Source organism: Streptopelia decaocto (genome assembly GCF_964273445.1).
Source record: "Streptopelia decaocto genome assembly, chromosome: 3".
NCBI classification, from domain to species: Eukaryota; Metazoa; Chordata; class Aves; order Columbiformes; family Columbidae; genus Streptopelia; species Streptopelia decaocto.
Window position 1 is genome coordinate 54,205,847 of NC_138656.1, and position 23,247 is coordinate 54,229,093.

The 23,247-nt window shown below is 38.5% G+C and overlaps 1 protein-coding gene across 4 annotated transcripts; it reads right to left on the minus strand.

Annotated features, from left to right (window-relative positions):
• Positions 1 to 1,091: 1,091 nt before the first annotated feature.
• RMND1 (required for meiotic nuclear division 1 homolog) lies at positions 1,092 to 22,871 on the minus strand (the record flags this gene model as incomplete). Of its 4 annotated transcripts, XM_082049963.1 has the most annotated exons (12): positions 1,152 to 2,122; positions 2,370 to 2,486; positions 3,262 to 3,454; positions 4,526 to 4,602; positions 5,466 to 5,530; positions 7,580 to 7,686; positions 8,906 to 9,006; positions 12,471 to 12,510; positions 12,861 to 12,936; positions 15,852 to 15,960; positions 20,518 to 21,044; positions 21,709 to 22,149. In XM_082049963.1, the coding sequence occupies 11 exons, from the start codon at positions 21,028 to 21,030 to the stop codon at positions 2,090 to 2,092; spliced, it is 1,431 nt and encodes a 476-aa protein (XP_081906089.1). In that variant the 3' UTR covers positions 1,152 to 2,089. The 4 variants fall into 4 exon arrangements, with proteins under 4 accessions (XP_081906091.1, XP_081906088.1, XP_081906089.1 ...); XM_082049962.1 differs by having other exon boundaries at positions 1,114 to 2,486; positions 21,709 to 22,857; XM_082049964.1 differs by lacking the exon at positions 21,709 to 22,149 and having other exon boundaries at positions 1,284 to 2,122; positions 3,262 to 3,382; positions 20,518 to 21,069.
• Between the last annotated feature and the right edge of the window lie 376 nt (positions 22,872 to 23,247).

Below are 23,247 nucleotides of genomic sequence, written 5' to 3' on the forward strand. Positions count from 1 at the left end.
TAGTGAGATAATTTGATAAGCTGCAATTCAAAAGTTACTTGCAAAGAACTGAAGACTAATTCCCTTGTACAGTACATAAATAAAATAATCCAGATTCTCAAATTATGAAGTATATACATTGCACTTGGCAAGCTTGGCAGGAACAGAGTGTGATTTTTGCAGCTATGATTTTATGTGCTGATATAAACTGATTTAAGGTTTCAAAAGTAACCGTGATCTCATTTTCAGTGTTTGACTTGGGAACTCTTAAATACAGTTGCAAGACAGAATGCTTGAGATAATCAAGCCTAGGCATTTCATGCTTTTAAAGAACATATAGGAGTCCTAAAATGACTTTTTTAAACCCACTTTACCTGATAAATGAAGTTGGCCTGCAAATTTACATTTTGGCAATTTAGCTAGAATACTGAAACATTAAATGTGAGATAAATGGGCGCTTATGTTCTTGAGTGTAAGTATTATGCTCATATGGGGGGGAAAGAGCCTATGTGTCTAAGGGGTGAAAAATGTTTGCTAGAAAAATTTCAATTAAAATGTAACCTAACTCTGTTGCTGGAATTAAGTGGTGCTTGGTAAATTTTTCTACTGCATAAAGGATCTAATGTGCTATTTGTATTACATAATGACCGTGTGTAAGTCAGGAGGTGGGAGCTGAGGAGCTGTTCCACAAGGTACTATCAGACTTAGTCACCAAGCTGTTCTGCTGACAGATGCACTTCCATGAGCCTGGGCTGAAGGTTCAGACCTTCTCAGCAGTTTAGAGCAGTGGTAGTTAAGCTCTTCCACAACCAAGACCTCCAGGTATGACCTGTTCTGAGGAGAAAGCTTATTCTTCAGGGGATGCTGCTTCTTAAGAGGTTCTTGTGGCACTAGTAACATAATTTATGGCAAAAGGATGGGTTTGTAGTTGGATGTTTTTCCTAGGTCTGCCTGACTCTATTGTCTTCCCCATGAATGTGTTTGATATATTCAACAGCAGTCTAACACCACACTCAGAAATACTGTTACCAGGTAAGAGAAAACAGTATGTTACTGCAAACATAATTGCACTTCTAGCCTGAATTTAGTCATTGTGGCTTGCTGATGCTGCTTCAGGAGCTTTTAACGAAAGTCTTAGGTTATGTTCCTGAGGCAATACACTAGAGTAACCTGATTCTGAAAATGGTGAAAAATAGCAGTTGTATTGTGTATTAGTTCCTGAAAACATGATTAGAAATAGAAGTTGCTGGGGAAAAGAATTCCCTCATCCTTTCCTAAGAGAAAGTGGTGTCTAGAGAAAGCAATCTACAGACCTGTAGCCTAGGAATGGATAAACCCAAAAAACAAAACAAAAAACCCCCTTTTACCTTAGAGGATAATTAAGACATCTTACCCTATGCTAATTCCCTCCTTGAAATTTCTACAGCTGAAGTTCAGCTAGTTCCCCTTTCATATAAATAAAGTATGTGAATACCTTGTGTGATGGGGTAGAACATAACATTAAATATAACTGCCAGGTATATTAAAATCAATACCAAGTGTAATATAAGGAGAATAATAGTGCTCTTTCCAAGCTTGGGACAGTGTCATCCAAGGAGCTGGGAAAAATGAGGAAAAACCTCATCGGTCAGAAACACACCAAGTGGCTAAATACTCAGCATCTTTTTAGCTGTCTAGGGGACAAGGCAGTCGCGTCCTTCACCAAATCAATACAGTCAGCACAGAAGGGATCCATCCTTCTGTCCTCAATTATTAAGGAGACAAAGCCAAGTCTCTCCGTGCATCAGTCCTGCAAACATCCAGGCCTGGCACTAGAAAAATGTCCCCTACAAATGCATCGTTAAGTTTCTCAGCTTTACACTACCACATACAGAAATTGACTTCTTTAACATCACTAGTACAGCAGTTGGGAATAACGTTCAGAGTGTTAGGGAATAGACTTAGCACAGACTGATTTTTTTTTTTTTTTTTTAATTTGTGTAGAAGATATACATATTTATCGAGACATAATTCCACTATTTTCCAGAAGCATATAAATAGACAGGAATTTTCTGGGCCACGTGGTCTTTATGGTTTTGTCAGTTTTCCTCTTCCTGAGTTTATTCCATCATCAGAAAATTACCCTTGCAAGTTCAAACAGAACCTGTGGAACAGCAAACACATTGATATGAGTTACTGATTTAATAATCCTCAAAACAACTCACACTGTAAACAAGATAATCTGAAAAATAATGATAGCTGCAATTCAAAAGTTACTTGCAAAGAACTGAAGACTAATTCCCTTGTACAGTACATTAGTAAAATAATCCAGATTCTCAAATTATGAAGTATATACATTGCACTTGTTATTACATTTTGAGTGTGATAGTGGAAAAAACCCCACCACCAACCTCTATGGTAATGAGTATTACTATCATCCACTCGAGACGCAGGGCATGCTTTTCGTTCAGGTGATTTCGCATTAGGTCTGTCAGCTCCATGCAGTGCTGAAGCTTTTCATTCATTACCTGCAACAGATTCCAAATATATGGAAGATCTGGATTCCATAAATGGAATGAGATCACTAGATAAAGGAACAGAATCCACAGAAGGGATCACTGGGCAGAACCAGAAAAGCATTAATGCTCTTCTGTGAAAGAACAGAACACAAAGTCCTGTAAGGCAACATGCACAAGCAACACAAGTTTCACTATGAGTCTGTTATTTCAATAGGTTCACAAAAATAATAGAAATTTAGATATGCATCTGCAGGCATTAAACTGCTTCTGAGTGATACTACTCATGAAAAAAGGCACAAGCAAAAGAAGATGCAGCTTACAGTAATGCCTTGAAATTAACTAAATATTTAGGGTTGCTGTACCACAAGAGGTGGTTTTTGTGTTGCTTATTCTGGTTCAGCAGTAAGAATTATGCCACCCTTCAATGAACTGACCTGAATGATCATGTCAGTGAGAACGCTATTTCACATCTCGTTTTTTTAGCTCGTTTTCTTGCACACATTTTAGAACAAGAATTAAATATCTTCTTATAACTATTTACAGCCTAATTCAGTGGCTCACGAAACACCCAATCCATTCACGTAAGGCAGTGCTGTTAACCTAAGCTGGGTAAAATATGTCAGCAGGTTACAAACACATGGAAAGGGGATAGTGTCTAGGATCCTGTTATTCTTTATGAAGTTTCTGCAATTAAAACAGACATTCATGGAGCAGTCTGTAACCCTGCTGAGCCAAAGACAGCTGATCGGAGTGTGGAAAATTCTCATAACAGTAATATACCTACCTTAACTCGGCGATTAATGTTGAGAAACTGGCAAGTCTTGTCATAAAGCTCTTCTAGTTTCTCTCTATCCCAGTAGAAGTCAGGTGTTATTAGCAAGTCTGAACTCAGATTTATACGGTGTCTAAAAAAAATATGTACTACAATAGTCCAAACTTCCTTTTGGTGAACAAAGGAGCAAATATTTACATAGTAGCTAAAAGAAACAGGAAAATTTCCCTGTAATTTTAAGTAGAATATGAAAATAATATCCTTTCATAATAAAAATACAATTGTAGTGATTGTTTTAAATTGGTCACATCTGCAACGTTTTGGACAATACTGTGTAACAGGTTTGAGCATAAATGACTTTTGCCTTATGGCAACATTGCCTCTTCAAGTTGTCACTCTTGATATCTGCAGAGAAGTCCTTGACTATGCTAGTAGCTTGCTGAAGTAGTACCTGAATTAAAGTTACTGCAGAGGCCCTTCACAGCTTGTTTGTATCTCAAAACTCCTGACTGGTGCTGCCTGCTGGCTATGTAAGCAGAGCACAACCTTTCAGAAGGAGACTGTTGTCTCAACATTATGAAGGCTAAGAGCTAAAGTCTCCCACCTACAACTCACTGCTGACATAAATCTTTGGACACTTAAACATCATTGTTCATACTGAACAGTCATTTCAGTAGGAATATAAAATCTAATGTTTAAAGTAGGAATTGCTTTATTTGCTTTTCTTCACTGATTTTGAGTTTTGTTTTTATTTTAGGTAAAAGACTGTATAATGCTCTTTATTCCCAATCAACAAATTTCAGTTGAGAGGGGAAAAACCAACCACCTATTAAATTCTTACAAGGTAGCAGTGGTTTCTGATTAAGTCAAGGGAAGAACAGAACTGGCAGAAAAGTTTTACTAACTCTAGGCCATAGTTAACAGTTCTACCTCCCCCTGTCCTTCCTCCTGGTATCCTTTGCATACTCTAGTATCTACTGTAATTACTGGTTATGACACATACATTGATGGACCCAGGCAGGCAAAAGAGTGTGCAGTCTGGCCATTTACAATATGCTGCTTAATGCCTGTCTGTAGTTGAGATGCCAGTGGTGAGAGCCAGCGGGTCCTCTGACTAACATAACAGCATGCAGTCTCCAGCCAAAAGAAGGCTGAAGGACTTGTCCCCTGCCCCACCCTGCTGTGTTTAGTGTGTATTCCGGTCTTTGTGTCATGCGTAACTTAAAAACTAAGTTCTGTGTAATACAATGTCTTGGGTGTAACCAAAAAAAGTTACCTTAATGCAAAGAGTTCTCCAATTTTCTGCATTACATCTGCATGAGATAGTTTCACCTTCCTTCGTGACTTCAGTATCTGCAAAGTAACAAGCTGTTCACTGCTTGATCAAGTAACATGGACTAGAAGTTAAATTTGGAGTTCTACAGCCTGAAGTAGGTATAAAATCTGAATGCATATCATACTTACTAACATTTGAGTTCTGTTTGCTGAATGCCTTGCTTATCTAGCTTTGTAAGAGTATCACCATGCAACTGTTCATCCAGGTTTTTCAATAAATCACTGAGTGCATCACCAGAACCTATACAAAATCCTGGAGTGCTTCCTATGAATGACTTCCTGAACAAGAGGTAATATGTTTTTGCTTCCTACTATTGTTACTTTTAAGTCATGACAGTGTTGTTTTACCTTGCCACTACTTAGCCTTTTTATAGACTTTTTCCTTACAACAAACAATGTATTATCATTTATTTCCTTCATTAAAAAAAAAAAATTATTAATCTTTTGAAGCCTACAAATCTCATTTTTATATGTGACATCATATGGACTTTGTACTTTAATTGTCTCATGAAAAACTGTGGTTTAATTAATTCACTCAAACTTCATTATATTCCAGTTCAAACACGTTACTTTCAGCCCAAGCTGACAGTTTGGCCAGGTCTTTAAATGCTGTTTGTCCTGTTAGGCATACATGTTCAACAGTGGCAGGTGACAGTGGCACAACACAGGAAACAATATTCCAATACAGAACCCCACTCCCACTTTTTCAAGACTGATGATTTCTTGTCCCACCACTTTGCAGGTGTTCTGAGCTTCTCTATGTTGATACCATCAAATGTGTTAAGCATTCAAGTGCTTTTTCCATATCCTCACCTGTGTGGAGGCTGATATTTTACAAAGCATGGGAGAAAAGCAGAGGAGAGGCAGAAACAAGACCTTACCTCAGGAATTGACTGGATAGATTCCACAAAGTTATCCAGTAGTGATTCCCAAATAGCCAGCTTTACTGCAACACAGAGGTGACAAAGCAGAACACTGTGAGATGTATAGACAGTAGTTTTAAATCTGCCAACATGCTGCTTCAAGACACATTAACACATACAAACATTTGTAGCAAGTTACTGTCAGCGTCATACAATCAATGTTCATACATCTACGGACAAATCTGGCCTGGGTGCTGACACAGCCCTGCACACAGAACCACCTTGAGTGCAGCTCTTCTCCAAATTATCAGTTCAGATCCTGGAGTGTTTTTGCTTCAGCTCAAAGGTTGATGTTTAAGTGGTCTACTATACGCACAAAACCTTTGCAAACTACATTCCAAGGACGCTGGAGTCATGCTGACTTCATGTCATGCCACTCAAGAGCCTCCAGTGCGTTTCTAGTGTCCTGCAGAACTCTCATTCTCCTTTTGTCCAGTATTTGATGCAGCATACTCAAACCACAAAGAGTTAGCATGTATAGACACACCACCTGTACTTGCTGAATCTTAATTCAAACTTAAGCAACCTCCAGATTTTTTTTAGGTGAATATATTGTTCACTGGAGATGAAACTTCTCTCCTACGGAAGCTGTTCAGCACAAGCAATGGGAACACAAATTCTACTCTTCCTCAGCTTGAGGCTAGAAAGGTGTTTCTACAGGAAGATGATACATCTCAGGCCTTTGTTCTTTAGTTTGCAGATTCCCAGACAAGAATAAAGTAGTAGCTGATCAAAAATTAACCCTAGTCACTCAGAAAAAATAATCAGGGAAGATTTAATTGTCAAAATCAACTTTTTAATGGTAGTAATCAACTGTATAATCTAGTCAGGACACTGATAGTAAATCCAATGCTGAGCATTTTTCACACTCCTATTTTTGAATACAGAGGCCCTCTCTAAGTCAGTAACTTAAATGACATTTAATTTAGCCCCTGAAAAAAGCCAGCGGGCATTTCAGCTATCACTGATTATTTGACAGAGATTGGTTTCTGCTGTGTCATAAATTTGACTTGGACTAGACTTGCATCCTTTATTTTTATTGAACATTATTGAACTGTTTCCCTTTATGATGTGCACGTCTCACACTAACATGAACTGGCACCAATTGTCTCCTGGGAATAAATCTATTCCTCCATTATATATGGCACCACTCTTCCCTGCTTCCTTGGCTTTGGGAATAGGAAAACTAGAGAGAACTAAAGGCTTTTTTGCTCAATTGCTCTTCTTTCAACGCTCAAGAACCCTTTAGTTTTGCTGTACTCCACGACCAAGTGGTGTATCACTTCAAAAACACGTTCTGTTTCCTGATGCCCATTCTGTTTAAAGGTGTGCTTCCCAAAATACTACAGGAATCCTGTAATTTACCCTAAGAGCAGTGGGAGTAGACAGACGAGATTTCTTTGGAAAGGTCTTTTCGAGGACAGCCTCACTGCTGCTCGTATCTACTCCTGCTTCCTACCTCATCTGAGGTCTGAAGCTGCAGAGATGTGTGTTTCCTCATGCAGCAGCACCAGGGCTGAGCCTGACTTCTTCCCAGTGCCTGCCACTGCCTCCTGGCAGAAGTACAGCCTGTGGCCCACAGCCATGCCCAATAAGCCTGGAAAACACGATCTGTGACTCTGGTTCACACGTTTGGTATCTGGTCCACCTCCACAGCTGGGGATCACTGCTGTAGCTAGCATCTAGCTTTGTCTGTTAGAGGAAATTATGATGTCAGGATTAATTACCTAAGACCACTGATAGGTTTTTAACACTGGATTCTACACTTGGTGCTATCCTAGAATAGTTCTCAAGGGGGATGGTCAGCAGAACGTGTATCTTTTGCAAAGTATGCTTCTTAATGTGCTTTGTTCATCTTTAAGACTATTTACATTGAATGAGGTAGTTCCAATTTACAGAAAACAAGGTAAAAGCTTTGAAAAAAAAATCCTCTCACTGAAGCACAATCAATCTTTACACAGTTTGCCTAAATCAGTCAGTCTTCTCCAACCTGTCACTGTACTAGTCCCACTTCTAATGACATTTGACAAAATTTGCAGCATAAGCTTATATTACAAACAATATTAACTTACCAGAAAGACAAAGGGCATTTGAAAAGGCAAATTTCTGCAGAACAACTTCATCAATATCCAGCTCAGAATTCAACAAGATTTCTCCTTTATGAAGCTTTGACTGACCTCTGTTAAAATAGGATTGAAGCATCTTCATTGATTAAGCCACCAGCAAAGGCACATTAAAAGAACCACAAATGCAAGAAAGGTTGGTTTTTTATTTCTATAAAGCATGCTGTATCTATATGAATATCATTCTCATCCTTGCATTTTACTCATGTTCAACCTAACAATAATCAAAACAAATCACTGAAAATTAGTTACTCAGTCTAAGACTAATATTATGACCAAATTTTCTAGGTTTAAATTAAACTGCAGCAAGCTCTGATGGTAGCTACAGCATTACTATATACACAAAGCTAATTCAGAGTAAACAAGATGCTGGCCTCTCATCTCTATCTCCTGTATTTCTGTTTCTGTTTTCCTTCTGTCATTTTTATCAACATCACTCCCTCCCTGCTCTGACATTACTTTCCCTGAAACCTCTATCACATAGGGGGCCAGCACCAAAGAAAAGGAGGCATGAGAGTCCTGCAATTTATCATGTCAATTGCACTATGAAACTTGCATAGACACAATGGAATATGTCAGGGATCACAAATTACACAACTGGATAGTAAGTGCAGTTTTCAAATGGCCAGGAAAAAACAAAAACCTATCCTCTTATCAGGTTATCTTAAAGAAACTCAACCTCTTTAGCTCAGCTCCTAGTGTTATAGTGTCCTGTCTAGGAGCTGGTTTTTGGTGCTGTTGGAAAATTACAGATAATTTTTATAATCATTTACATTGAGCAATATTTCTGTAGAGATCATTTGCTCCCCATGATGAAAAAAAAAATATTTAACAAGGCAAGACAACTTGCTGAGTTTATCATTCCACAATATTCAAGTTACAGCTTTCCTAGGAAGTGAAGTAAGTGCAGAATTACATCTTTATATATGAACCCACAGAGCACTAAGGAAAGCCTATGCAAAAAATCTTATCAATAATGCATATTTATTTTTTTCCATGTGTTACATAGTTTCTGTTTGGGATTGCTGAAGAACATGTCCAGTTGTGTGGGCATGGAGCTTCACAATTTACAAAATCTAATGCATAATCAAGTCACAAAGGCCATTACTTGCAAGTTCAGCAAAATTTGTCAATTTAGATTTACAGTTTTCTCCTTTCCTTATTTTATTCATTTGAAAATGGGTAAGAAGAAGTATATTTTTACTAGCTGCTTTTGCTTGAATTTGTTTTAGATGCCTATTAGCTTTTATACCACAAATGCCTGCAAATACTTACTCTCCTATTCTATAGTTCATCTCTTCATTCTCCCAATGGACTAGTGCAACTTCATATGGCTGAATTTCATGCTGTTCTAGTACTTGCATGATATTCTTCATCTAAGAAAAAGACAATTGCACACACAGGAGCAGTTACCATGCAGCGTACTATCACTCTGCAAAGATCTAGCATACAATAGGTTGATGAATGCCACTTTCATGCTGAAGTTATTTAAATAACAACAGATAGGTGTGCTAAGTAATGAAGTGATAATTAGCCCAGCTTACTTCTGAAGCTATCTGTAGCTATGTGGAAGAATTTGTGGCTATGAACAACTGCAAAAAATCTGTAAAGAGTAAAATATCATTTAATGTCTTCATATAGGAAACAGGGTTAGGATTAACCATAACAGGAGTAAAGACAACGTGGACATATGCAGTATTACAACGAGCTGTACAAGATTGGTGTATGGGAACGCATCTTCAGCATAAGTACATCAGGTGCCTATTTCTGCCACAATTACTAGTTTGCTGCAAAAATCAATAGTTTTGTTTCAGCTACCAGAGGTTGGGTCATATCACACAAATCTTTACCACTACAGAAACCTGTAACAATGGATTCAGCTGCCCACATTTGACTCTATAAATGTGCCACTTTACTTGCAGAAGTAATCTCATTGTCATTTTATTCACAAGCACACTAAAACCTGATGCACGAAGAGCGAGCCCTTTTATCTTGCAAAACTTTCTCCTCTGACATCTGGCTTAGGATCCCTCGTCCTTGTTCCTTTCCATGTGCTACAAGGCTCCCCTCATAAAAATTATTCTGCAATTAGAACGAATTCTAAACCAGAAAAAAGCACTCACAGGTTTTTAAAAGGCATTTAGCGTCACAACAGCCAATAAAAAAACCCCACAATATACTTTTGATGCCCAAATTCTTTAAAGAGGTGAATCTTCTACTAAGCCATACTTAAAACACTCTCTTCAAAATAATAGATAATAGTTAATCTTTAAATGCAAAACTGCTAGTAAATTGTTAATGAAGCTTATTCTCCATGTTAAATACTCTAAAATAGTCTGCTGGATCACCTGCAGGAGGGATTTTCTTTGCAGCTTTCTTCATTGCTTTCAAGAATTTTGGTGATACTTTCTATGTAAGACATGGCAACATTCTTCACTAAAATAAACCCAACCGCACAGCTGCAACTGCTTGTTTCATCATACTGAATTTAATATTAGCATAACTAGTACCTGACATATGTTCCAAGAATTGTCGTAAAAAAGGGTATGAACAATTATTCTAGTATTTTAAGCAAGGAATTGTCCGCTGTTAGGCTGGTCAGCTCAACCAACCAGCTCCGCTGTGTCCAGGGACAGTTCCGCAATGCAAACCCCACTGAAACAATGCCAGAGTCAATGGCCAATCTATAACGTAGCACACCAGACTTCAAGAGTCTGTTCACTTGGATCCAAGTGCTCTACCTGGCTTTGTGAAGTCACTACTAACACAGTAACAGTTATACTGTTAATAGACTAAGAGTCCTTTCCAGGACTAGAACCACCTCAGGCTTCCCAGGGCCAGTACAGAGCAAGATTTAACGAAGCTTTACAGACCGTAACCGATTCTGTGAAATTCGTATGTCTTGTAACATGCGTACTTGCAAAGTTCTTCCATTGCTCTGGCTAATGAGAAATGGTATTTCAGTAGCAGCTTTCTTTTATCTATTCAGACTAACACAAAGGCTTCCACTGACTGATGCGAGTCTCCTCTAGGCCTTGCCTAATTTTATAGAAGGGAGCACCTGTGACACAGTACATTTAGTAAGAAAAGCCGTTCTGGATTCACTAAATGCAAACTCTTGCTATTACAGGCAATCACGTCACACAGTTTCCTTTTCAAAAAAAAACTCAGATGAGACGCCACCTCAAAGTTAGTTTTGCTTTTTGCCCCTGCTATTTTTGGTGGGGAGCCGTTTCATAACCTCCCCACTCAAGTAGTTGAAAATGGTATTTTACAGTTTAAATTCCTATTAATGAACAGTCTGTAGTTATTACTACTTCTGATGAATGTCCATTAGTTTAAAATAGTTTTTACTCCTCCTAATAGTCATTCTGGAGTACTTTTTAAAAGCAATTTTGTCCATTCACAATGATTCCCTACATTCTGTTTTACTTAATTACTTCATTTTTTGTTCTACATACCAGTTTTGGTTTATTTGTTTGTTTTGTCTTGTTTTGTTTCAGTTCATTAAAATGTGTACATAAAAATACCTCCTCTATTTGAGCAACTTATTTGGAAGTTAAAACTTTGATTATGACTTCAATAATCAGAAAAAGGCAGTTTTCCTCTTCTAAATAAAGCCAGCAAGGGATCAACTAAACACTAGTACTGACAAGAAGAACATGGTATCAATCTTTCAAAGGTACTTTAACATGTACAACAAAACAAGATTTTTCAGAGCACTCCAGTGGGTAGAAGTGCCCAACTCTAAAAACCAAGAGGAGTTAGTCAGCCAGTCTTCAGTAATACCTGTGAATCAGTAGCATAGTTACAGCCATAGCATTATAAGTGTGCTACAGGTAAGGTTTGAAGGGAGAACTCGTATCTTTTTGTAAGCCAGCTGATAATACTGAAATCCCCCAAAACACACAGGGCATCAGGAACATTTCAGGTCTGAAACAGAAAAAGTGAACTTGAACCCAGAAATCGTTCATGTCTGGAAACAACTGCTCTGTATTTTTGTTTACTTTAGTGAAAATCCTCCTGTGAACTTCTGTGCATCTCAGTATCACCTATTTAATACACCATTTAATTTCACATACTCTGCCTACAGATAAGATCGATATTTTTTGTATCTAGAATCCAGTTTTATTAAACCATAGTAAAAAAAAATGAATATACTGAAAAAAAATAAACTATAAATATATTCATAAAAACAGATATGCCTGTGGCACATCCCTCTTGGTCAGCAAAGAGCACCCAGTTATCATATAGAATATGTCACTTCAATATCAACATATTTTAACCATTATACCAACCAATAAAATCTTCCTTCAGGAAAATCACTAACTGGTATAAACAAAAAGTTGCTTACAAATGTTGTCTCTTTCAAAGTTATCCAAACATAAGTTTGGAATAGTTTTGACTTGAATGGCTTTGGAATCATCCTTTTCTTCTAATATATTTTCTGTTACATTAGTGCCTTTCAAACAACCATTCACATGTTGATTTTTCTGATCTACTTCTTCAGGATGTAGAGTTGCAAGAATTTTCTTTTGTCAGTCTCAGTGGATTAAAGTTTCAGATTTTTGGCCCTACATAGAAAATGCTGTCTACTTTGTATGTCAGACATATATTTTGTCGTTTTGTGCAGAAAGTCAAGTTTCAAAGGTGATATATTAGCAACCCACACACTTGAGGGCAGCAGCAGGCAAGCACCTGCACTCATGAGGAGAAGAATCAGTCCTTCTCCTTCATGGGGAGATCCAAGCTCCCAAACAAAGCCTGAGCATGCTGGGCTCTGTAGGACTGACAAAACATCCAGTTACGATGTTTTAACAAATGGTTTTGCTTTACTTACACTTTTCTCTTCCACATTCCAAAACACAACAGCCCCCTCCCTGTGAATTCAAGGAAAAACTGAGGTGTAATTATACTGTTTTAAATGTATTTTGATGCAATACTCGAATTGTACAGTGGCAATTTCTGTCGTTGTGAATCAAGCAATTTAATACTATCTTCACAAAAACTACATAATAGTTGCTTTTTAACCACACTTTAATGAAAAAACATGAGAAGATAAGTTATTCTTTAATCATTTAAATAATTCTGATTTTTCATTTTAATCATTCTGATTGGACAGTTATTCCTTGAGTTTCATGAGGTAATATGATGCAATGATCTACCAAGCCGCCCTATGTCTTTCACACCATTGCTATTAATAAAGTTTTGGGCAGGATTTATAACTTACCTGAAGAAAAAAATCATGCCGGGATCATCTTCTTTTGCAGATTTCTCAGTGCCCATCACCAAAACGTTTGCAGCATCTAGTTTGAAATAAATGAAAAAATTGAAGAATTATCCAAACTTCTATACATGATAGCTATAGGCATATAATTCTGATTTAACAGTTACATGCTAACATGTCAGTCAGTCCCATATTTTATTTTTTGAGAGAAATGATTGCCAGGAAACAACTATAATATCAAACTACGGTGCTTCTCTAAAGTGTCAAACTCTAGACAGACTCAGCCACTATGTTGAACCTCACTGGAATCTTTAGTTAATGAAAAGTAACGGTTTTGCAGAACAAAAGATTTATGGGAAAATTGATGCAGGGCATAGTAAATAACTAGGAACAGATTACGTAAATGGACATGCAACACAAGGGAACTATAGGATTTCTGCCACAGTTGCAGAGAAGTTACCATTCAGCTCTGCTTGCCCAGAAGATTTTTATCTTTTCCATATAGTAAGGGACTAATCTGCACTCAAATTCTGCTGACTTCGCTTTGACAGTCAGAAACTTGAAAAAGCAAACCCACAAGACAGGAGAGGGTCCTTCTGCATTCTCCTGATCAAAAGTGTGGTTTTGAAACAAACCTTCCAGCCAACCTCATTTACCACACTTCTGATGTGCATGGCAGAACAGTGTCAGTACATAATCAGATTTTTTTTTTTTGCATTAAACTGGAAGAGGAGCTCCAAAAATGCACCTGTGGTACTCCAGTTGCTAATGGGTACTTGTTACAAAGGACCAGACTTGATCTAGCATAAGGAGAATGCCCCAAAACATACAAAATGGGGATGCTACGCTCTCAAAACATGGTGGATTTTTTTTTGTTTGTTTTTGTTTTCTTTCCCCTGCAGGTCTGCTCTACTGTACTACTCGCTAATGTAGGTAAAGTTTTAGAAGTCCTGATGTGGTTTTGGCAAAAAAATGTTACTTCCCAGCATGACTCACTTTGTTGCAGAACTAGTGGAAGCTAGACCAGCAAATTCCTCTGCAAAGAAGAATATGCAGGGCCTAACACCTAAGCCTTAAAAAGTTCAACCCCTTTCCAGAAAGATCACAAGTCAAGCAACAAGGCATCAAGTTCAGCCTGTGTACAAATTCCGCTCTCTGCTTTACTGCTCAAGCCACAGAGGCCAGGTAGACTAAGGCAGCAGAGAGATGACTAAGTATCCGATGCACTTTTGCTAATGCGCAAATTGATACCACGCAGTTGGTCTGTATGAACTCTTTAAAAGACTTTTCTTTCACTTGCTGTTCCGGTTCAGAAACACAGGATTTGATGAATCACTATAGCAAGTTTGGGGTGTGAGGTTTCATTTCACAGTGGAAGAAACATTTATTTCCATTTTCTCATTTGCCTTTTCAATATCACCTTTATTTATCCATTCCAGCCAAAACATACACAACTGAAGAGATTTTGGTCCATTTTAAATCAAGCTACAGGACTTGCCTCTAAAATGTTTTTAAAGAAGTCAAAACCAAGACTAATGCCTAGAAAGAACACTAAAAAGCAACAAATCCACACAATAATTGCAGATTTAGACTTCTATGTACAAACATTTTTCAGTTTTCCAAGATGGAATGTTTGAGCTGGTAACCAACTAGTGCTACATACATACACAAGACAACCACCTCAAAACATCACATCTGCTGGCACAATCCAACATCCTTTCATCATCACTTCCTCCAAACTTTTGATAAACAGAGTATCTATTGTGAGGAATCAAAAACACACCATGAAAGACTTAAAAGAACTGTGGCAAAACCCACACTCCCAGGATAAAATACCAGCACCAGCAACATTTATTTGCCTTAGAATAATTCCCAGTAATGCTGGGGATTGTACAAAGTTTCTACCCCGAAGCTGTGAAACCAGTGTTGTTTTTAATACAAAGAAACTACAAGGGAACATGAAGCCTACACTGTACAGTACTTTGTCTTTCCCTGTTTGTATTTCTGAGCAAGACAATCATTAGTAAATCTTGTGTTTAAGAGAGACACACTGGAGTATTATTGCACTTGGATTAAGTGTTTGAGAGGCAGCCAGATATTTGATAACCTCTACTGAAATGCTCATAAAAACTGTCATTCTCTTAGCTTTATATAATCTGTTCATTCAAAGGAAAAAAAAAAAAAGGCATTTTACTGCCAACATATGAAAATCACAGCTGTTCTAGGGCATAAGATTCCTTCAGCTATAAAAAGCTCCATTTGTTTTTCCCTTGTAGTATACTTCTGTTATTTCCAAGCCATACTTTCCCAAGTCTTCAGAGATACTTTGTATGGAAACCAGAACCCACCATTGTCCTGAAGCCTAGCTAAGAGAAGCATTCAACAATTGCCGGGACATATTTGGCCCAATAAAAGAAGTATCAACTACATTCTCTTTACTAGAACTAAGCATTTATGTGTATGTTTATTTTATTTTATGTAGTCAGCAAGATTCTCTCATGCATACCTTCCTCTCCAACCCTTGGTGATTTACATTATTAGAAGTGTGGGTATGGAAAGAAGATGGAACACTTCAAATTACAAAGTTGTTTTGACAGATGAAGCACTACAGTATCACACTACTGAAAGATTAAAGAAAACTTTCAGAATTTTTTCAGTTAGTGAATGTCTATAGAAATGCTTTGCATCAGAGTATTTCCAAATTTATCTTTCCTGAATGCACCTAATTTTTCAGTACTTTTGGTATAATTCTAATTTTGGGAAAAATTACCATAGCGTAATAGCAAGTGCTAGTTATATTGCTATTCTGAAAGTTTTAGTTGTGTTTTTTTTAAGCAAATAGAATTTTTAAGTCAAGCAATATTTTTACAAGCAGTATGATATATTCCAGAGTATTACCAGAATAAGAATACATGAGTTATAAAAATTATGTACCTCACCCATATTTCATTTCCCAAGGTATAACATTGCTTTTAATATGTTTCAAAAATCTACCTCTAGGCAAACTTGTTATTTCAACATATCCATGTGAAGTCAGGTCATGACACAGATTACCAAGATGATATTCATCTGCTGTTGCAAAGGCTGTGCACTGCATCAGATTCTGTGCCAAAGGAACAAAGATTTGAGTTAGGGAAAGGCTGAAGCAAGATGTTCATAAGACAACTGTTTGCCTCAAACTTATCACAAGAATGACATTTTCCATTTACTCACTCTTTGCTATGAAATCATTGCCATGCTGTCCACCTAGTGTACAGATACTTGTGAGGCTACTTGCTCCCTGTTAAGCGGAACAGCAAATCAGAGACTGAGATCAAACAAGGTGACATGAGCAAGTTGCACCAAAAAACTGTGATAGAGCCACAAAGTGAACCCTTCCTCCCTGAATGCCAATCAAATGCTTTAACAGTAGAGCTACACTTACTACTGCTCTCCCATCCTACAGTTTACAACATACTCGGCTCACCATTGAAATCAAAAGCAAGACACCCCCAATATCAGCTTTAAGACCTGTACTTTAAAGGTAAAGGGAATTCAACAATCCCAGCTTGCTTGTCTAGCAGAAAGAAGCTCCAACTGCAAACAGCATGTTCTTCCAAGCACAAGGGTCACTGTCCAGGTAAACCCCAGGGTATGAGCCACTGCAGTGCCAGAGGACAGACAGTCATGGATCTTCTGAGCCAGTTTTAGGTGCTGCAGATCTTCAGTGTACCCCTGGAGCTGAATCTTGCACTAACAACATGGCCTCAACTGACACTGCAGTCGAACAGTACACAACAGCCAGAGTTTGTCTCAGTATTCCACAATCATAAATAACTACAATGCCATATTGAAACAAATGACTGGAAAAATGATACTGACTTGCAATGAGACTGACTCATGCATGGCAAAGAAATCAGAAAGTCATCTGTGTGAAGATTTTCTTGATAAATCAAACAAGTCACAATAAACTGATTTACAAATTCTACTACTCATTTTAAGTGGATTTCTTTCTTCTGATACCATGTAGGTCCCATTAAAATGTTTTTCAGTACAATGCAGTGGAAGATATCCAGAAAGCAATGTGTCTCATTGTGGATCAGTCCCTTCCCAGATTTTTGTAACTAATACAAATGGGGATGTAACTAACAACAAATGAACAAAAGAACTGTACTCATCTGCAAGCATTTATACCCACAATACAGTCTGAGTTAGAATCCAAATTATATTCTTGCAGCACTCGCACACTACCAAACAACAAGGCTTAGAAAGGTGTTCTACTCCCTGGAAGGCCTGTCACCTGTCATCAGAATCACTGCCACACATTTAAACCTTCTTTTCTCTTTAAATGTTAGCATTCTGTTATAACTTCCAAAGCTTTGCTTACACATCACTGTAATTCAGTGATCACTAATACAAACTTTAGAAGTAATTACAATATTCAGTAAGCAATTTTTTAAACATATTTCCATGACTGTCCTGTGAGGCTGACAGTGGAACAGAATTGTTTTCAGTTCCCTTGCTGCAGTACCTTTGAAAAGTTGCATTATCGCAGTTTCATCTGTATAAATCCATCCTCAATCTCTAAACTGCCAATGAGGATTATATATTTCAGATTCTTCCAGAAAGCTCTGGTTATTAGAAGTACACACTCTGCCATGAAACTCTTCTGTCATAAGTTAAGGGAGCAAACTCTTACCTTCTAGCTAGTATATAATCTGAAATTCTCCATGTTTGCCATAGTTTATTACTTGTGCTATTGTTCATTTCAAGGCAGTTGCACTAGAGGACAGGCTTTCTGTCTTACTGTTGTAATTTTAGTTTCAATGTAATGTCTTTACCTTGTTAGAACCAGAAGTTTTCTGCTAAAACTAAGTGCCTGAAATAGCATTTTAGATATGCACTAGTTTGGTTTATTCTAACAATGTAGTGTTTCACTTAAATTTTTACTAAAATCTTGTTTGATGGGGAACATTTCAGTTGGGTGTAATTTGAGATCAAGACACCTAAAAGACATGAGTCCACAGGCACTCTAGATGTCTAAACTGTGATCGCTGGTGAAGATATGGCCAAAAAGTCTATACTCGAATGAGTGATTCAGCTAATCCCAAAACAGACATGTTAACTGAACAACCAACCTTAATCTTCTGCTTTCTGCTATGTCACTTTCACCTGCAAACTTCAGAAAAACAGAATACAACATCTGTGCTAGTGCTAGAAAGAAACTCCAGCTAATTGCCATGTTCCTTCCTAACTACAGCTGGGTCTTCATTGACATTCTGTTCGGAGCACTACAACAGCTATCCGTAGGAGCAGCCATGCTAAGTACTTCAACACATCATTTTCTGCATCATCATGCCCCCAGCAACTGCACAGGCTCATGCAAGCATAATTCTACTTAGCCCATCCTTTCCACTTTAAGCATACACAATTTTTTAAGAAAGAAAACCTGTAGGATGAACTTAAATCCTCATCTCACCATAGGAATCAGCCTTCAACTTAAAGATAGTAAATACTCCATCTGCACTTGATTTTCAAGCTTTTTCTAGACTACATGGCTATAGCACTAAAAATCAGTTTGGAGGCTTTTCATGCCATTAGACCTTACAAGATTAAACTGAGTAGCAGTACTACTCACTGATGGACTGACTAAACCAGTTAACTGCTTTCAAGTAACTCCTCCTTCTATCCTGAAAAAGTGGTTTTATCACCATCTGTCATTGCTGGTGCTCAGCGCTCTGCCTGTAACAACACATGAAGACCAGTGCTGGGGAGGGGTGGGAAGGACCTCATTCACGGACTGTTCTGCAAAAGCAAGGTGTCCATTGTCAGGCCCTTCCAGAGAGAAAACACCAGAGATTCTCAGGAGTGGGTCTAGAGCTCATCTTAAGGGGCAGACTCGGAAGAAGATGCAGCAGCCTGCCCCTGGGTAATTGCACTGGCAATGGGGCCTGCGTCACTGGAGGGCTTTTGATTACTGCCCCCCTCCCCACCTCAAGGCAAGGGCAAGATCGGCTTTTTTATGACACCAGGATTTAGAGAAAAACAACGGCACACTGAGAAAAACCTTAAGTATTCTCCATTTGCACTACTTCTGTTACTCATCTTGCAGAAATCAGTCACATATTTAAGTTATTTTTCTATACTACAGATCTACAAGGAAATATACAGATTTTTTAAAAATGCTTATTCCAAAGTACTGTCAGCCTGCAGTCAACATGACGGCTGGTCCATACCCCTGTAGATGAGATTGTGTATCTGACAAAACCACACAGGGTTTATTAAAAAATAGCAAATGTTTTTGTTAGGTCTGAGTTTGTGTGATTTCTGGCATAGGTTTTACCATGTGGAAACTTCCTCAGAAAGTGTATTATTGTTTCAGTATATCAGGCAGGATTTTCTCAATTTTTTCACAATGGAAGAACGGAAAAATAGCAGTGCATATTGCTTGCATACATATATAAGAAAATGTCAGAGAAACTGCATTCTATGCTGCCATTTAAAAGCCTCAAGAATCTAACAAAAAAGTCACTTCAATTCACCCAACAACAAAAAGAAGCAACCTCTGAATGTAAGGTCATAGCATGAGCGACAAGCTTCAAACATTACATGGTGTTTCAGGACCAATATTCTTCACTTTCTTTTTTCAAAGCAACAGGAAAATTCAAGTGGGAACTAAATTGTCTATAATGGAGTCTTTATGTTACATTGAAGCATACTCCTGCTCATCATACAAAACATTAAACAGAAGCTTAGATGACAAGAAGGCAAGCACTAAAACTCAGTTTCTGTGCTCACACTCAGTAGTCACGTAATAGACATATTTTACAATGTGGAAGCTATTTCTGAGAACACAACACTTGTTTCAGTCTTATCCACAATACTATTTTATTAACAATACCCTGGAACTCAGTTATTATTGTAGCCTGAGAAGAACAGTTACACTTCCAACACCAGGGTTTTCCTTGGAGATCTTATATTCAAGTATACTTAAGGTTTGCCTTGGCTACTACTGGGCCTTGAGAAGAGCCATCTTAAAAAGAAACAGCCACAAGTTTGCACTGTTTCACTTAATCATATCCGATTTTATCCATAACCGTCTGTTGCTGCCATTACTCTGTAGACCTAGGAGTCTGGAGATCAAGGTGCTATTTCTGCACATGGAATAATCTTCAAGTAACACAAACTATGTGTGCACCTCAGTTTCCCATCTGAAATTTAATCTGGATATAAACTTTGGACTGTTTACTTTAATCTTAATTTTTGTTTGAGTGAGGCCTTAAAACTGGGTAGAATTGAACAAGCAATGCTACCTAGAAGAAGTTAAATTATTTTGAAGGCTAGACATTGTTTCTCAGTATTAAATGCGATTTGAGAGCACTGGTTAAAATGATTTTTAACGGATTTTGTCTTTCTGCTTCAATAATAATTTATCTTCCCTGCACTTTTGTTTACACATTGCTAGTACATCTCCATTTTTTCTTCAAAATACCAGACACACTAGTTTCTGTTAAGCTTGTTTCTGTTTTCAGAGTTCCAACACTAGGATAAATAATGAAATCCTCCTCACCAAATAAACACATTAATTTCATTAAAATGTTAATCTAAACCCAACTCCGAATCTAAATTAAATTGATGAAGTTCCCCTTAATGTTTACTGACTGTAAATGGTATACTTTACCTCCATGTCTGACAGTGGCTGGTTAGCTCTGGATGGCTGTTTGGTCCTTGGTGCTTTCGGTGGCCTCTTAACTGGCTGGTTACCATGTTTTGGAATAATTTTACCAGCTGATACAACCGAGTAAAACCTTGATGATATGTTCCTAAGCTCTTTCATATGCTTTGTATTGAGCCTGTAGTTTTCCACCATCACCACACCAAAATGTTTCCAGGATGGAAAAAAAACCTCCCCACTCTGATAATACACATTTTTTCCCAAAGTTGATATATTTCCTTGGAGCAATTTCCAATTCTTGACTTGCACGCATTGACTTGTCAAAAAAGACAAACTGGTTTTCAGAGCATACAAATTCCAAGAGTTATTCCAAGAGTTTGCTGTTCTGTGAGCTGTTCTGTCAACTTCGTTATCCAGCTTTAATAGAGAATGTCCAGATTTATTAAAGTTTTGGCTTCGGCATATTGTTGTTGAAGTGTGGAAAGATCTAGTCCAAAGGCGCAGAAGTTTCAGTCTCATTGCTTCCCTCAGAACTGTATTTAAAACAAACAGAATCATTTGTCAACCCTTTGGAAATAAATAAAACTATCTTCCCCTTAGCTAAAAGGTGACCCATACTCCCTTTTGCGCGTGTTAGTACTCCTAAGCAAACAAACATTGGTGGGATTAAACAGCTTTTTTTCAATGCTATTGACACAGTCTACTTATGATCAAAACACATTATTTAGCTATGTGTTTGCAACACATGGTGAAAAAGTAGACCTGGTTGTTATGTCAATATGTAAGCAGGCATCTTTTCCCTCTGCTGTTCACTCTGTGTAGCTGTCTGCACTCTCAGTAACCCCACTGACGAAAATTACTCATGAGCAAGCAGACACCTTAAAGAGAATATCAGACTCTGTGAATCACTATTTTATACATAACACAAGCAACAAATAGATTACTATGTGCTTGTATGGGAATGCCACCTATGGAATACACACAATGACCAGCGGCAGATGAACCCGCTGTCTGGCAAACAGTCAAGCATGGATGCAGCTCTGTTAGCCTGCTTGCAGATCCACTTGTGTTGATGGAAATGTGACAGTGTCCTTATTTTGTTATTCCAGAATAAAAGCAAGCTTATTATATTTATGCTATGTTATATGAGCTAACTAAATAAACTTTAAAAGTATTTACAGACAGTAGGCTGCATACCTCAATGGGTGTGTCACTTGTTGAAAAACTGCAGTGTCAAGTCCCGCCCCCATTTCCCTCATGACACAGAATCCATCTGCAGCAAGTTATTAACAACAAAGAAGAGTTAAGTTGTGTAGTTTGAAAAAAAATCCAATTTCAGAATATTTTTCGAAAGGATCTTCAGTACCACCCATACTTTTAACATCATAGTTAAAATAAGCTTTTTCTTGTGAGAACAAATCATTGTGTGCCAACTGGAAAAAGCCCTCCATCCTGACAAGAATACCTAGATGTTAGCACAATACACACACAAATTGAAAAACAAAGCAAAAAACCAAAAACCAAACCCAAACCTTACCCTGACACAAATTAGTGGAAGAGGAATAAACTAATTCTGATGAAAGAGGCATACAATTCTACGGACAAACAAATAAAAAAAACATAAACCATCTTTAGGCAACCACAGAATAAGTAACTGATATTAGGCATAACTTCATATGTTCTTCACTTGTAGTTTTTTGCCCAATTTCTAAGCTGTTACTTGCCTACTTATCAGAACAAACTACTTATTATTTTCATCTTAAACTTGTCCCTGTTTAAAAAGCAACCCAGAAGGCTCTGGCCAGGAGAAGATACATTTACCCTTTTAAAGGCCTGTTACCTCTGGATAACTAAGCAAGCTGAAAAACTCAGCAACTGCAACCCAAGGTGGTCGAGATCAAGGACAAGGGGAAATGTCTCTGGTAGTGTGAAGCAACTAGTGGGAAGAGACTCACAAATGCCAGGTAAATCTGCACTTTCCTAGCCTACAAAACCTTGTGTTGAATTGCAGTGATCCCAGGGGTGATTTTTCAACTGTACAGGGTTACAGCAAGGAAGTAGTGATTTTATAGACTACATTTCGTGGAGGAGCCTTGACATCAGTTTTGCAGCAGCAGAGACACCTAGTCAGGAGGTAGAGTCGAGAAATCCAAGAAATAAGCAGGATGAAGAGCTACCGCAAGGTAGCAGCTGCCATGTTCGAGCAGCAAAATCAAATTTGTGCTTAATTTTCCAACGTCTCTTTAATACAAGACACACATATATAGGTCCGTTGCCCTTCCAACACGGACTGCAGGCTTACTGCAGCAGAGCCAGCAAGTCGCAGGAATAAACCGGGCCCGCTTTGTCGGCAGACAGACCAGCCCTGCCGGACCCAGGTGCTGCGGACGCCACAGCCGCGAGACGCCTGGGCCTCATCACCCGTCGCAGGCCGGCTGTTCCCACACTGCCCCCGGGGCCCCGCCAGCCGGACGCTGCTCTCCCGAGCCGCGCTGCCGGCCCCTTCCCAGCCCCCGCCCGGCGGAGACGGAGCCTCCCGTTCTCCCGTCCCCGAGGGAAACAGCAGCGACAGCACACCCGCCCCCGCGAGAGCCCCCTGCGGTACGCGCGGGGGGAGGGGAGCGGCCCCGCCCCCATTGGCTGCCTGCCGGGGCGGGCGGGAAGCAGGCCGCCAGGGAGCCAATCAGGAGGCGGCGGCGCCCCACCTCCGCAGGAAGCACGAGGCCAGCAGCGCCC